The sequence below is a fragment of the Dryobates pubescens genome, chromosome 21 (genome assembly GCF_014839835.1).
Source record: "Dryobates pubescens isolate bDryPub1 chromosome 21, bDryPub1.pri, whole genome shotgun sequence".
NCBI lineage: Eukaryota > Metazoa > Chordata > Aves > Piciformes > Picidae > Dryobates > Dryobates pubescens.
In genome coordinates, this window is record NC_071632.1 from 19,473,033 (window position 1) to 19,485,970 (window position 12,938).

The following is a 12,938-nucleotide window of genomic DNA, read 5'->3' on the forward strand; positions in this document are numbered from 1 at the left end:
CATTGGTGGGAGGCACCACAACTCTTATCTGTGGCTGTCAATACATGGTGGACCAAACAGCTCTTGAATTAATTTCTGCATTGTAATTTGGAGGCTTTTCTGGTGAACATAACTTCCCTGTGATTCAAAGTGGAGCTGTCAGAAAGCTGGACTGACCACACACTGCCTGGGCTTACGCCTGAGCTTGAACTTTGGCTCACCAGGAGACTGAGACTACACATTGAGTCAGCAGGACAGAGAGACTCAGTGCTGGTTTCTATCACAGACTTCCCATATGCCTGTGGGCAAGTTGCACCAAGGATTTCAGAGGGCCAGTGAATTAGCATTTCCCTGGCTGATTCCCAATCTTCTGCTAATGTTTCTTATCTGCTCTCTTTCAACTCAGTTGTTTGCCCCATCTGTCTGGACCTTATACTCTTTCAGGCAGAAACTAGTTCCCACTGTGCTCTTAGACTTCTGACCTGACTTTTAGGTGTTGCAATCAATCCACTAAGATCCATGACCTGTCTTGTTAAAAAAAGGTGGTGATCCAGGAGCTCCTTCCTTGCCCAGCTGATGGGTCTTGTTAGCAATGACTCAGTGCTGACTATCTCTTACATCCATGCCTTCCTCCCAATTCTGATTTAAATATATTTAATGCAGCCTGAAGGAGGCTGGATGAGATGATTTCTGGGTTGAATGAAAGTAGAAGCTGTTAAAGCTCTTATAGCATGAGTGGGGTGCATCTCAACTAACTTCAGGTGCCCACTAGTTAGACAGCTAAGGCTGTGCTGCTTAACTCCTGGTCTCTCTGCAGCTTGTGAGGAGAAATGAGCACTCCAGTAAAAGCCACAGAGCTAATTCACTTTCTCTCACATTCAGAATGAGCCAAGGGTATTCATGGAGCAGTCACTGCATGGAGCAGTCACTGCAAGCCACTGAAAAGGGGCAGCTCAGGAAAATCAGTCAATTGATCAGGTTGTAGCAATGCAGTCAGGAAGTCTAAGGCATAAAGCAGGAATTCAGTCTCTGAGTAGCTTTGCATTTCATCACAGTTCACCCAGCTCTGGGCTCCTCAGCAGAGTAAAGGCATGGACCTGCTGGAGTGGGTCCAGAGGCAGCCACAAAAGTGGTCAGAGGGCTGCAATATCTCTGCAGTGAAGAAAGGCTGAGAGAGTTTGGGTTGTTGAGCCTGGAGAAAAGAAGGCTCCAGGGAGAGCTTCTGGTGGCCTTAAGGACTTAAAGAAGCTGATCATAAAGACAGGGACAGACTTTTTGGAAGGGCCTGTTGGGACAGGACAGGAGATGATGGCTTTAAACTAAAAAGAGGGAGAGTTGGACTAGAGAGACGGAAGAAAATTATAGTGAAGGTGATGGATCCAGAGAGGAAGATGCCCCATCTCTGGAACCATTCCAGGTCAGCATGTTTGGGGCTCATTTGCAGATGTCCCTGCTGACTGCAGGGGGGTTGGACTAGAGGAGCTTGAAAGATCTCTTCCAACACAAAGGTAGGTGTGGAGGGGAGAAGGCAGCTGTCTGAAGAAGATATCTTTGTCTGACCCAGTCAGCCAGGATCTTCTTGCAGGCAATGGTGAGAAAAGTGCTGCAACTGGGATCTGATTCATCAAATCTGCAAGTAAATGTCTGATGTGTGTCACACAACTTGCATCTTACTTCTCACCAATAACTCAGAAGGAAACTTGACTGGAGACTGCTAAAGCTGCAAGATGATTTTCCCTGCAGAAGAGAGGATTCAAGCCTGGCCCTCCCAAACCCCAGTGTTAGCAGGAGTTTTATGACTCTAAAGGACCTATGGCTCTCCCAGTAAATTCTGTCAGCCTTCACTGGGCTTTGCATGGGCTCCTACCTGCCCAGCAATGCTTTAGACTGTTGCACTTCTTCTCAGCCACTGGAGGATCATGAAAATAACAGTGGGAAAGCTGCCTTCAGTGTGTCTTTCAGCCTGCAAAGGATTTAGAGTTGCTCTCTGTCATTCCACACAACACTGTCTAGCAACAGGCTCTATTGTTGCTTTTCTGGGGGCAGAGGGACAAACTGAATGGTAAGCTTGGCAACTGTTCAAGGAGTTTCACTCCTGCCTTCCTACCCCTTAGGGAATATCTCTATTAGGCAAGGTGGACCCTTTTGGATGCAGAAGGCACAGGAGTTCCTTCTGCTCAGTGCTGATCAGCTTCACTTCACAGCCTTGGCTGGAGCAGAGATGGGCTCTGTCTTTAATCACTGCTCCATCCCACAATCTGAATTCTGCTGAGTAACAGCAATGTCTTCTGAGGTCTCTGGGCTCCAACCCTGAGCCTCCAGAGCCTCCAGCTCATTCTTTGCCTACAGAGAGCCCAAACACATTTTCAGCCTGCAAAGCCTTCAACACATTTTAACCTACAGAGCCCACACACACACACTAAAAGACAAGAAGTGACCATCCCAAACACCTGGGATACCTAGTGAGAAAGGCAGCAGCCCCCATGCTGTGATGTGACCTTGTTGGTGAAGCTGGAGAATGTGCAAGGATGCAACGAGAGGAAAGTATTTCACACCAATAGTGTGGGGGAATACCTGTGAGGGGAAAGAGTAACCACATCCCTGCTAAGAATTATCAGCACACCAAAATAAAGCATAACTGGCTGTCATTTACACCAGAACAGAAACTGCTGAGGAGGAGACCAAAGGCACCTTGAACTCCTTTGATGGCCCAGGCTCTACAAATGCAAAACACTCTCTGGGTATCAGCAACATCCAAGTGGGAAGGGGACTGTGAATATGCAGGTGACAAACAAGGAAAAGGGACAAACAGCATCTTTGTGATGCAGAAGGCTCTCCCCTGCTTTACAGGCTGCTTTTGAAAGCAGTGCCCTATGTTAGGAGTTCAGAACAAGGGAGTTAATGTATTGGTCCTTCCTCCCTTGCCTTGTTTTTGGCAAGCACTGGTAGAATTTGGAGGGAACTGATGAATTTTTACATGTTGTGCTAAGATGATAACAGGCCTTAAATCAAACCATGTCACTTTTAAAGGGGCAGGAGGTGTGTGTGTGTGGGGGGGGGGGAGTGCATTATAAATGGCCCAGGCTAGATGGAAGCAGTTGGCATCAACAGAGTGGCTTTTCTGCAAGAGCATTGATGGATCCATCATGAAAGGGCTCCTGCTCTTGCAGACTTCCTTGAGTGTTTATCTCCTTCCAGCATTAAGCCTCACTGACCTCTCTTGACTTTTGCAGACCCTTGGCCTTCAGCTGGCTCTCAGTGATGTCACCAAAGCAGAGACAGCTTTGGTGGGACAGGATGGGAACAACTCTTGCTGCAGCCTCGGGGCTGTGCCCAATCCAGCCTTAGCTGAGCAGGTGAACAAGACATTACTTGCACTACTTCTCCCCTTACCATTTCCACTTCCTTTAAGTTGCATTTCAATGGTTTTAACTGGGACCATCACCCTGGCACCTGCCACTACCTGACTGGGTAGAAAGAAACAGGCTCCACATCACCAGAAGAAAAAGTAGCACAGACCAGGTGCCAATTTTGAAGCTGGAAAGACCTTCCACATTGCAGCAATGTTCTCCAGATTTCTTGTATGCTCCACCTCCCCTCTTCCCAGCTGCATTCTTTGACCCTGCCTGGTTTCCTTTAAGATCCAGAGCAGGATCAGGAGTCTAGTCCTACTCCAGGGAGGAGATTTCAACATGGATTTTGGTAGGAGTATAGAATCATAGAATCAACCAGGTTGGAAGAGACCTCCAAGATCATCCAGTCCAACCTATCACCCAGCCCTGTCCAATCAGCCAGCCCATGGCACCAAGTGCCTCATCCAGACTTTTCTTGAAGACCTCCAGGGATAGCTACTCCACCACCTCTCTGGGCAGCACATCCCAATGGCCAATCTCTCTCTCTGTGAAGAACTTCATCCTAATATCCAGCCTGAACCTCCCCTGGCACAACTTGAGACTGTGTCCTCTTGTTCTGGTGCTGGGTGCCTGGGAGAAGAGACCAACCCCCACCTGGCTACAACCTCCCTTCAGGTAGTTGTAGAGAGCAATAAGGTCTCCCCTGAGCCTTCTCTTCTCCAGGCTAAGCAACCCCAGCTCCCTCAGCCTCTCCTCATGGGGTTTGTGTTGGGTAGGACAGGTCCATCCCTGCTCGCAGAAGGCCCTGGGGATGAGCCTGTTCAGGGCACTGCATACAGCTCAGCTATCCAAATGGAGCACAGCATCCATGACTCAGAGCCTGGAGGACTCCCCCAGTGACACAGTGGTGCAATGCTCATTAAGTGCTGTCATTATGCCCAATAAAGCCTTTTGAAATGCAGCCGGGGCTATTTGAACCGTGAGCGCAGCACAGATGCTGAGCCAGGAGGAAGCGGGTCCATCAGCCCCTTGGGCTTTTCTTGCTCTCTCCCATGCACACGGAGCGAAAACATCTGCTCCTCATGAGGTCTGGCACAGAACAGCCGCCTTGTCCTGATGCTTTTCACCCGTGCTTAGCACTAATGGCACAGGAAGAGGTGCAGGGACTGGCAGCCCCTGTCTGGAAAAGCTGTGGCATGGCTGCAGGGCTGGAGTCAAGCCGGCTCATCCCAGGAGGCAGGATGCAAGCAGGAAAGGAATCCTATAGATCTGGGATGGAGAAACCAGTGGCTCAGCCACGTTTCCTCCTCCTCACAGCGTCACCATGGTTGGAAAAGACCTCTAAGATCGTTATAGTCTAACTCTACTAGGGCCACTACTACACCCTATCCTTGAGCACCATATCTAAGCGGCTTTTAAATGCACCCAGGGATGGTGATTCAACACCCCCCTTGGGCAGCGTGTTCCAGTCTCTGAGAACCCTTTCAGTCTAGAGGCTTTTCCTAATGTCTAACCTAAACCTAAACCTCTCCTGGCACAACTTGAGGCCATTTCCTCTTGCCCTTGTTTCAGCACCCCCTGACTGTGGTTTCCTAAGAGAGAGATCACACACTCTCAGCAGAAGCCAAAACTCCTGGTGTGTTTTCAGAAGGAAGACTCAAAAAGCCTTTTCTGGCCAACAGAAAGCAGCAGGGTTCTGGCCATCCTCCTGTTCCAACCTCTCTGTAGTGTGACTAGCTGCAGAGCTGAGTCTGGAGGAAGAAATGCCATGGGCACAACTAAATGGCTCATCCAGGTGGCACTGGAGCTCGGAGTGGAGGACAGGAGCCACCTATTTCATTAATGTCCCCTGTCCCTGAAGCAGGCACTTTGTTACCCTGCCTGTGGTTACCCCCAAAGACATTAAGCCTGTGCAGAAAGGTCTTCAGAGAGAAGATAAGACCTGCCTTGCCTTGGTGAACCAGACAACCCAGAGAGCTTCAGTGCTGCAGGCTCATTGCAGGGTCCAGGGCAGGGCTTTTAAATTCTTCTGCCTCTGTTGACCCACCTGTAAGACAGGGCCACAGAACATCCTCTCCCTTCCTAGGCACATAGCAAAGCTTAAGCCATGTTAGTAGGTGCTCAAAGGTTTTCAGGTGAGAAGTCTTAGAGGTGTTCAGATGCCTGCAGAGGACATCTTTTGCCTCTGGGGCTACCTGAAAAGGGCTGGGGAGCAAAAATATTCACTTTTCCTCGGTGAGGTAAGGTTTGCTTGGTTGAAGCAATGCCTTCACTCAGTGCTTTGAATACCAGGTTTGTGATTTGCAGGTTCAATAACACAACTCCTTGTACAATTGAAAGGAGAAGAAACAATGAGTTGGCAGCAGGACACCACCATTTAATGAGATGAATCTAAAATCTGAGAATCTGAGTGGATGGGGACTCTCTTGCACACACTGTGCTCTCTGCAAGCAAGACTCCCAGCCCTCCCCATGTTTGAATCAGGGGCTTCTTCCTATGACCTTGCAAAATGTTTAGCTCCTGCCCTGAGAAAGGATTTTTGTGTGACCTGGTGGGGTCTTTTTTTGTGTGTGACCTGGGTCCAGTTGTTTAATCTCACCAGCACAGCTCCTCCACACCTGGATGACACAGGGAGCAGCATAAATACCATTTGCGTTTGTTTCTTCAGTCCCACCATGAGAAAATAAGAGATGGAGAAATAGTTCCCTTAGCCTTTGCACACCCTACCCTACCCAGGGGCCAGGCAAGGGCTGTTTCTTGATCTACACAGCAAGATCCCCTTGACCCAGTTAGATGCTTTCTATCCTCAGTGGATTGGGTGCAGAGCACTCATACTGTGACCAGAAAAAGACAGCTGGTGGATCAGTTGGCATCTGAGAAAAGCCTGAACCATGACTCCATGCTTATCCACTGCCTAGCAAAACAAAACCATGTGAGATACAGTTGTAACTTAGGTGTATGTACATAAAGACAATCCCCAAGCCTTGGGGCAAGAGTGGGAGAAGGCTGCATGTGCCTAGATTGCACCATGCAGAGCTGACATGCAGCCACCTCTGCAGAGGAGCGTGACAGCTCTTTAACCTGCTGCAGCAGCAGAAGCAAGGAGGAGAAATGTCATCACCTTGGAAATACCAAAACCCTCACCTCTGGCTAATGGAGAGGAGAAGTGGATAGAGGCAAGTCTTATTTCCAAGCTCCAGAGATTGTTTTGGGAGCCCTGGTGCCAGCAGCACACTGCTCACGCTGTCCCTTGGGTGACCTTCCAGAGCTCTGCCTCCCTCCTGGCTAACAAGGCTTGATCATCTCTCACTTAACACACTTGCTCTCTGCCAAACCCGAGCTGTGCTTCCTCAAGTGAGGAGTCTGCCAAGACTCAGCTGGGTTCTCCAAGATTTCCACTAAAATGAGAATCAGCTTTCTCATGGATCCCAGAGCGTGGCCTAGCTTTCACTCACCCCACTGTAAATCAGGGACTCTCCCACCCAGCTGGAGAGGGACAGATCCTAGAGGAGACCTAAGCCAGGACTTCATCCTTGTGTTGCTTTTACTGAGGTGATGCCATCAGGCTCCGACAGGGACACACTCAGGTGTTGCACCTGTGTGTTGCTGGAGTAATGCCACCAGGTTCCTTGTCTTTCTGCTGGCAGGGCTCCCTCCAAGCCTGCTCCCATGCACTTACAGTTCCTGAATTACAAGAAGTGGAGATGGATAGATCTGTCAGATCCCTTTCACCAACCCTCATGGGCTATTGCAGGACTTCATGGGCTTTGACCAACTTCATCCTGCGTGGACGAGTAAAGCAACAGAGCTGTTGTGACCACTCTTGTGGATTAAACAGTAAGAAGCCAAGAGCAGACACAGCTCACAGGCACAGAAATGTTCCTGACATATATCCTTCCTGTCCACTTCCTGGCATCTCCACTTTCCCCACTTAGGATGTGAGGTGCAGGTGCTACAGAGAGCAGCAGAGGAGACAGAAGCTCCACCATGATCAGTGAGACAGAGGAAGGGACAGAGGTCACTGTCCAGAGGCCCAAAGCAATGCCACCACAAGAGGCCTGAGCTGGCACCTGCCAACTTCCATGAGAGATCCTCCTCCAGCCTCCCTGCAGGCACATCCAAGATGCCAGCTGGCAGGTTTCTCCCACGGTGAAGAGATCTGCCTAAACTTTTAATTCAGCCAAAGTTCCTCTCCTGGGATCACCTCTCCTAAGAGCAGCTTCCTGGGCTACAGAAGGTTAAGAACCCCAACACTGAAGCTGTGTTAATTTTGGTGATTTTTTCCTTTGGTCTCCTGAACCAAAGCTTTGTCCCTTCTGAATCATTTCTGTGCTCTGGCTGTCCTCGCAGCAAGTCAGGCTCCACTTAACAAAGAAGGTTGAATTTGGTTTGATGCAGCTGCTGTGATCCCAACCAACCCCTCCAGGAGGACAGGTGACATCAGATTCTCCTCCACCCATCAGCTCTGCTTCTGAACTTCCCAAGACTTCCTTCACTCCAGTCTCCAAAAAGAAAAGAGCAGCATTAATGTTTCTAAAAGAAGCCAACAGCAAGCAAACAAAACCCTCACACATTTTTGCTCTGAATCTGGCCCCTGGGCATAGAAGAGCCCCTTGCTGCTGTCAGGAGCTTCTTGAGGGAGGTTGAAGAGCCCAATGCTGCTTTGCAGGAGGTTCCATGCCACAATAAACCACACCAGCACATCCCTAAAAACTTGCCACATCAGTCCCAGTGGGATTAGGTGCACTCTTCTTCTTCCATTTATTTTTGAATCACTACTTTTAAAGCCTGCTTCATCCCTCTCCAAGTGCAAGGTTCAGGGATTTTCTGGGTTTAAGAAGCTCCCATAGTTTTTCTCTCCTGATCACTGCACAGCAGAAGGTTCTGGGTTTAAGAAGCTCCCATAGCTTTTCTCTCCTGATCACTGCACAGCAGAAGAGCATCACTGCTCAGGGGGATCACAGAATGGTTGGGGTTGGAAGGGATCTCTGAACATCACCCAGTCCAACCCCCCTGCCAAAGCAAGGGCACTTAGGGCAGGTCACACAGAAACATGTCCAGATGGGTCTTGAAAGTCTCTAGAGGAGGAGACTCCACAACCTCTCTGGGCAGCCTGCTCCAGGGCTTCAGCACCCTCACAGTAAAGAAGTTTTCCCTCATGCTCAGGTGGAACCTCCTGTGCTCTAGTTTGCACCCTCTGACCTTCATCCTATCACAGGACACCAATGAAAGAGTCTGGCCCCTTCTCCTTGACACCCACCCTTCAGATATGTATAAACATTAGTAAGATCTCCTCTCAGCCTTCTCTTTTCCAGACTGAACACCCCCAGGTCCCTCAGTCTTGAGATCTTTTCCCTTTTGCTTTGATGAACTTTTTCTGAGGGTGCCACTTCTCCAGGGCTGTGCAGAGCCCCCCCAGCACCATGCAGAGCTCCCCCAGCACCATGCAGAGCCCCCCCCCAGCACTGCATGGCCTGAATTTAAGCAGATGCCTCTATGCCATGGCAGCAACAGCAATTTAAACATCTTGGCCACACAAGGAACTCTATTTAGAGGTAAAAATTACAGTAACAGCCACATGGCCACTTGCTCCCTCTGCCAATGCCCAGTTGCTGCTCTGGACAAATCCACACTCAATGTTTCCCTGAATTTCTTTCCTTTGGGAGAATAATTAACCCAAACCTCCAGGCAAGTGCTGCTTCCCACTCCCTGCTTTCGCTCAAATCCTCTTGGAGCTGGGAGCAGTGGCAGGATCCATAGCTCTGTGTGCTTTGGGGTGAGTTTAAGCTTTAATTAGCAACTATTAATTTGAGGGGATGGGGAGAGGGGGGTGGCACAGTTTGGGGATGGTGAATGACAGATTTTCTGCTGTGAGCAATCAGGTTTCTCTGAGCTGACACAGGGGAGATGAATGGGGGGAGATGTTGGTGATGGGAAGGGCTGCAGATAGTGGAAGGAGTTGCCTGTAAGACTTAAAAAACTAAATCCTGGCCCTCTCTAGGAGTCCTTTCAAGCAAGAAAAGTAACAAAATCAACCCCAACAAACTCAAACCAACCAACCAAACAAAAAAACCCACCCAAAACAACCCCAAATCCAAACACACACAGAAGGAGAAGCCCACAGCCAACCAACCAACCAACCAACTAAAACTAAAGAAGTGTGATGGAGTTGCTGAATGAGCTGGATTGGGTGGGATGGGCATGGATGCATCCAGGGGGCCCCCAAACCACCCTTCTTCAGGGCTTATCCCCCAACTGCCTCCGTGGAGGATAAATAAAGAGGGAAAGGGGTGGGTGGGCAGTTTAGGCAGCCAGTGTAACAGTATCCAGCCTCTCCTCCGACACCCCCACCCCAATCCGAACGTCCTTTGCATTTCCATGACCTAAGGGGAGGTTTGCTCAACGCTAGGGAAAAAAAAAAGCTCTAAAACCTGGCAGGTTAGCACCTGAAAGGATGGAAAGGGAGGGAAGCCGCCTCCAAATTCCCCCGACAGTCGCTGTTGCAGCCCCTCTACACACACCTGATGCTCTAGCTTGGGATGAACCCTTCTGCCTCTCCTCCTCTCACCTCTGCCTGCCTTTTCCCACCCCCGGGAGCTGCTTGTCCCGCAGCTCCAGGAGCAGGGAAATGGGATAGGGGAAGGGCCGGGGATGGGGACGGACAGCGGCGCGGCTCCGCTCTCCGCTCCCCTGGGTGGGTGACAAGGAAATATTTATGTTGGTATTGGAGGAATGCGTTTCCTTCTCCAATCGGGAATGCAGCCGGAGTTTTCTAATTATAAGTTAGATGGCGGCTGGGAATAAAAGATCGTTTTTTAATGACTGCCGTCCAGGTGCTCTCGCCGCCTCTCTCTTCCCAAGAACACATTTGCATTTTATGGGCTTTCTCCCATCCCACCGAATTCCCTCTCTTTTCAGGCATACCTGACATAGCTGGCGAGGCTGCCGCCTTCAACAACCCTCCGCTCAGCGCGGCCGCTACCGCACCCGCGGGAGCCCCGATTGCTTTTGCCCACGGATCGCACCTGAACCCCGCTACGGCCCCCTCCTCACCCGGGTGCGGGGGGGAGGCAGAACATTAAACACACTTCACATGATTAATTATCATTAAGTCTTTTTTTCGGAGGGGGGGGAAGGGGTTGGGTAGCTTCTGAGTTATTTGCACACCGCCGCGAGTGCGGAACTCGGCGCTTGGGCTGCGCTTATCCGCGCAGCTCCGCACCCACACAACTCCCTACCCTGGTAGCTCCGCATCCGCGCAGCTCCGCACCCACACAACTCCCTACCTGGGCAGCTCCGCGCCCGCGCAGCTCCTCATCCGTATAACTGCTTACCCAGGTAGCTACGCACCCCCGTAACGCCCTGCTCGGGTAGCTCCGCATCCACACAACTCCCTACTCCAGTAGCTCCGCATCCGCGCAGCTCCTTATCCATATAATTCACTGCTCGAGTAGCTCCGCACTCACACAGCTCTCTACACGGGTAGCTCCGCACCCGCGCAACCGGAGGCAAAGCGCGGAGCTCCCACCCGTTTGCCTCCTGCCTGCACCGCTCAAGGCTGCTCGGCTCCTCTCCGCGCTTCTTACGCCAGTTGCCTGCGGAGCCAGGAGCCTTCCTGCGTTTCCCGGAGCCCAATTACCTCCGCGGGGTAATTAGAGCAGCTCTTGCAGTTACATGTCTTGCCCTGCACCATTTGCTTTTTGTGGGGGAGAGACAGGAGAGGGAAAAAAAGAAAACACCTCTTAAAGGCGTAGGGTGCAAAGCGCGGAAAAATAAACCACCTCCAAAACACTACCCAGGCCCCCAGAAGCGCCTTATCCCAGGGGAAGCGGGGTACTCAGGTTCCCGCGGATCTTCCGCGGGCAAAGCGCCGGGTCCGTCTCCCCCAGCCCCATCCTTGTTCACAGTTTTGCCTTCCCAGAACTAAGCCAGGTTGTTCATCCTCCTCTCACCTCCTTTCTCTCTCTTTCCTCAGTTCCCACCACCGCCACCCTTGTTTGGGTTTTCGGTGGGGTGGGTTTGGGGTTATTTTGGTTTTGGCTTTTCCCTGAAATATTCCTTAAAGCGAAGGGGAGGGTGGGGTGGGATAGGGGGGTAAGAAAAGTTTTCATCCTTTTTCCCTCCCCGCTTCCTTCCACCTGACTAGCTCGAAATCACCTTGAAATGCTCATGTCAACTTGTATCATTATCTCTTTAATTCAGGCAGCGCCTTTTGTTCTTCACAGGAGAGGATCAAAGCACTTTAAAAAAAAATAAAAAGAAGAAGAGGGGGGGGGGAGAAAAAAAAAGGGAGAAGAAAATAACTTTCCGATCGCTCTCGCTCGCTCTCTCCCTTTTCCAGTAGGAGAAGGGAGAGATCAGGTATAACCCAGTCAAAATAAACAGAGTGAATGCATAAATACAAGAGGTGAAATGCAGGTTCTAAAGAACTTGCTGGCGCTGGAACAATCCCACCTCTTTCGCTGAGTGGCAACGAAAGGAGAATTTCAAGTCATCTTAAGCACAGGGGTTGCGGGGGAAAATAGAGGAGGGGAAAAAAAAATTAAATGAAAATGAGAGAAGAGAGGGGGGGAAAAAAAAAAAAAAGAGAGAGAGAGAGGAGAAGAAGAAGAATAAAAAACTTACCACCAGATTGGGTAACTTGACAGAGCCTGACTCAACCCACAAAGAAACAGGAAATATCCAAAAGAGGCCATTGATGAAAAGTTGTCTTTCTTCTTTTTTTTTTTTTTTTTCCTTTCTTCTTTTCTTTTTTTTTTCCTCTCACCAGAGTTGCCAAAAAACCTTCCTTTCTTCTGCGGCAGGGTGATTAGTTTAATAATCAGAAGAAGAATAGCAGCAGCAGCAGCAGCAGTTTGAAGGTTAAAAACAAACAAACAAACAACAAACAAAAAAAGCAATAATAATAATAATAATAATAAAATTAAATCCGAAAAGAAGAACCAAAAAAAAAAATATATATATAAAAAATAATAATAATAATAATAAAAATGAACTGAAGTAAAACTCAAGCCCGGACCAGGTAAAATCCTCTCTTGCTTCCTCTACTACTCTCAAGGAAAAAAAAAAAAAAAAAAAAAAAAGCACACAACAAAAAAATCAGAGAGAAGTTAAAAAAAAAAAAAAAAACCTCTTCTCTCAGCCAAGACACTGAAGGCAAATATTAAAAAAAAAAAAAAAAAGAAGAAGAAGAAGAAGAAGAAGAAGGAGGGAAAAAAAAAAACAGAGAGCGAGTGAATAAGTAGGGTAAAAAAAAAAAAAAAAAAAGAAGTAAGTTTGAAGTAGCTCTCTCTTAAAAAGGACCCAATCAGCACTTATTGCCAAAGGGAGAATTCTGATGCTTTGGCTTGTTCTGTCAATCAGGAGCGCGAAGTCAGGAATGAGCTAATTGCGAGGAGATAGTGTTTTAATACTCATTAGGGGGCACGTTGGCCCACAAGCCAAAGGGATAAAATGTAGGGGGGGGGGGGGGGGGTGGAAGAAAGAAAGGGAAGGGAAAAACAAAAAAAAGAGAAGGGGGAAGGAAGATTTAGGGGGTTTAAATAGACAGGGGGGACCCCTGTGGATTTGGGTAGCTATAACAACCTGCCCGGATTTCACTCCCTG

The 12,938-nt window shown here is 49.2% G+C and overlaps 1 protein-coding gene across 1 annotated transcript in view; it reads right to left on the reverse strand.

The window, feature by feature from the left end:
- WNT3A (Wnt family member 3A) overlaps nucleotides 1–12,028 on the reverse strand; it is a 99,566-nt gene extending 87,538 nt beyond the window's left edge. The window contains exon 1 of the mRNA XM_009898140.2: nucleotides 11,958–12,028. Within this exon, the coding sequence (XP_009896442.2) occupies nucleotides 11,958–12,028 (71 nt within the window). The remainder of the gene's footprint in view (nucleotides 1–11,957) is intronic.
- Nucleotides 12,029–12,938: the final 910 nt, after the last annotated feature.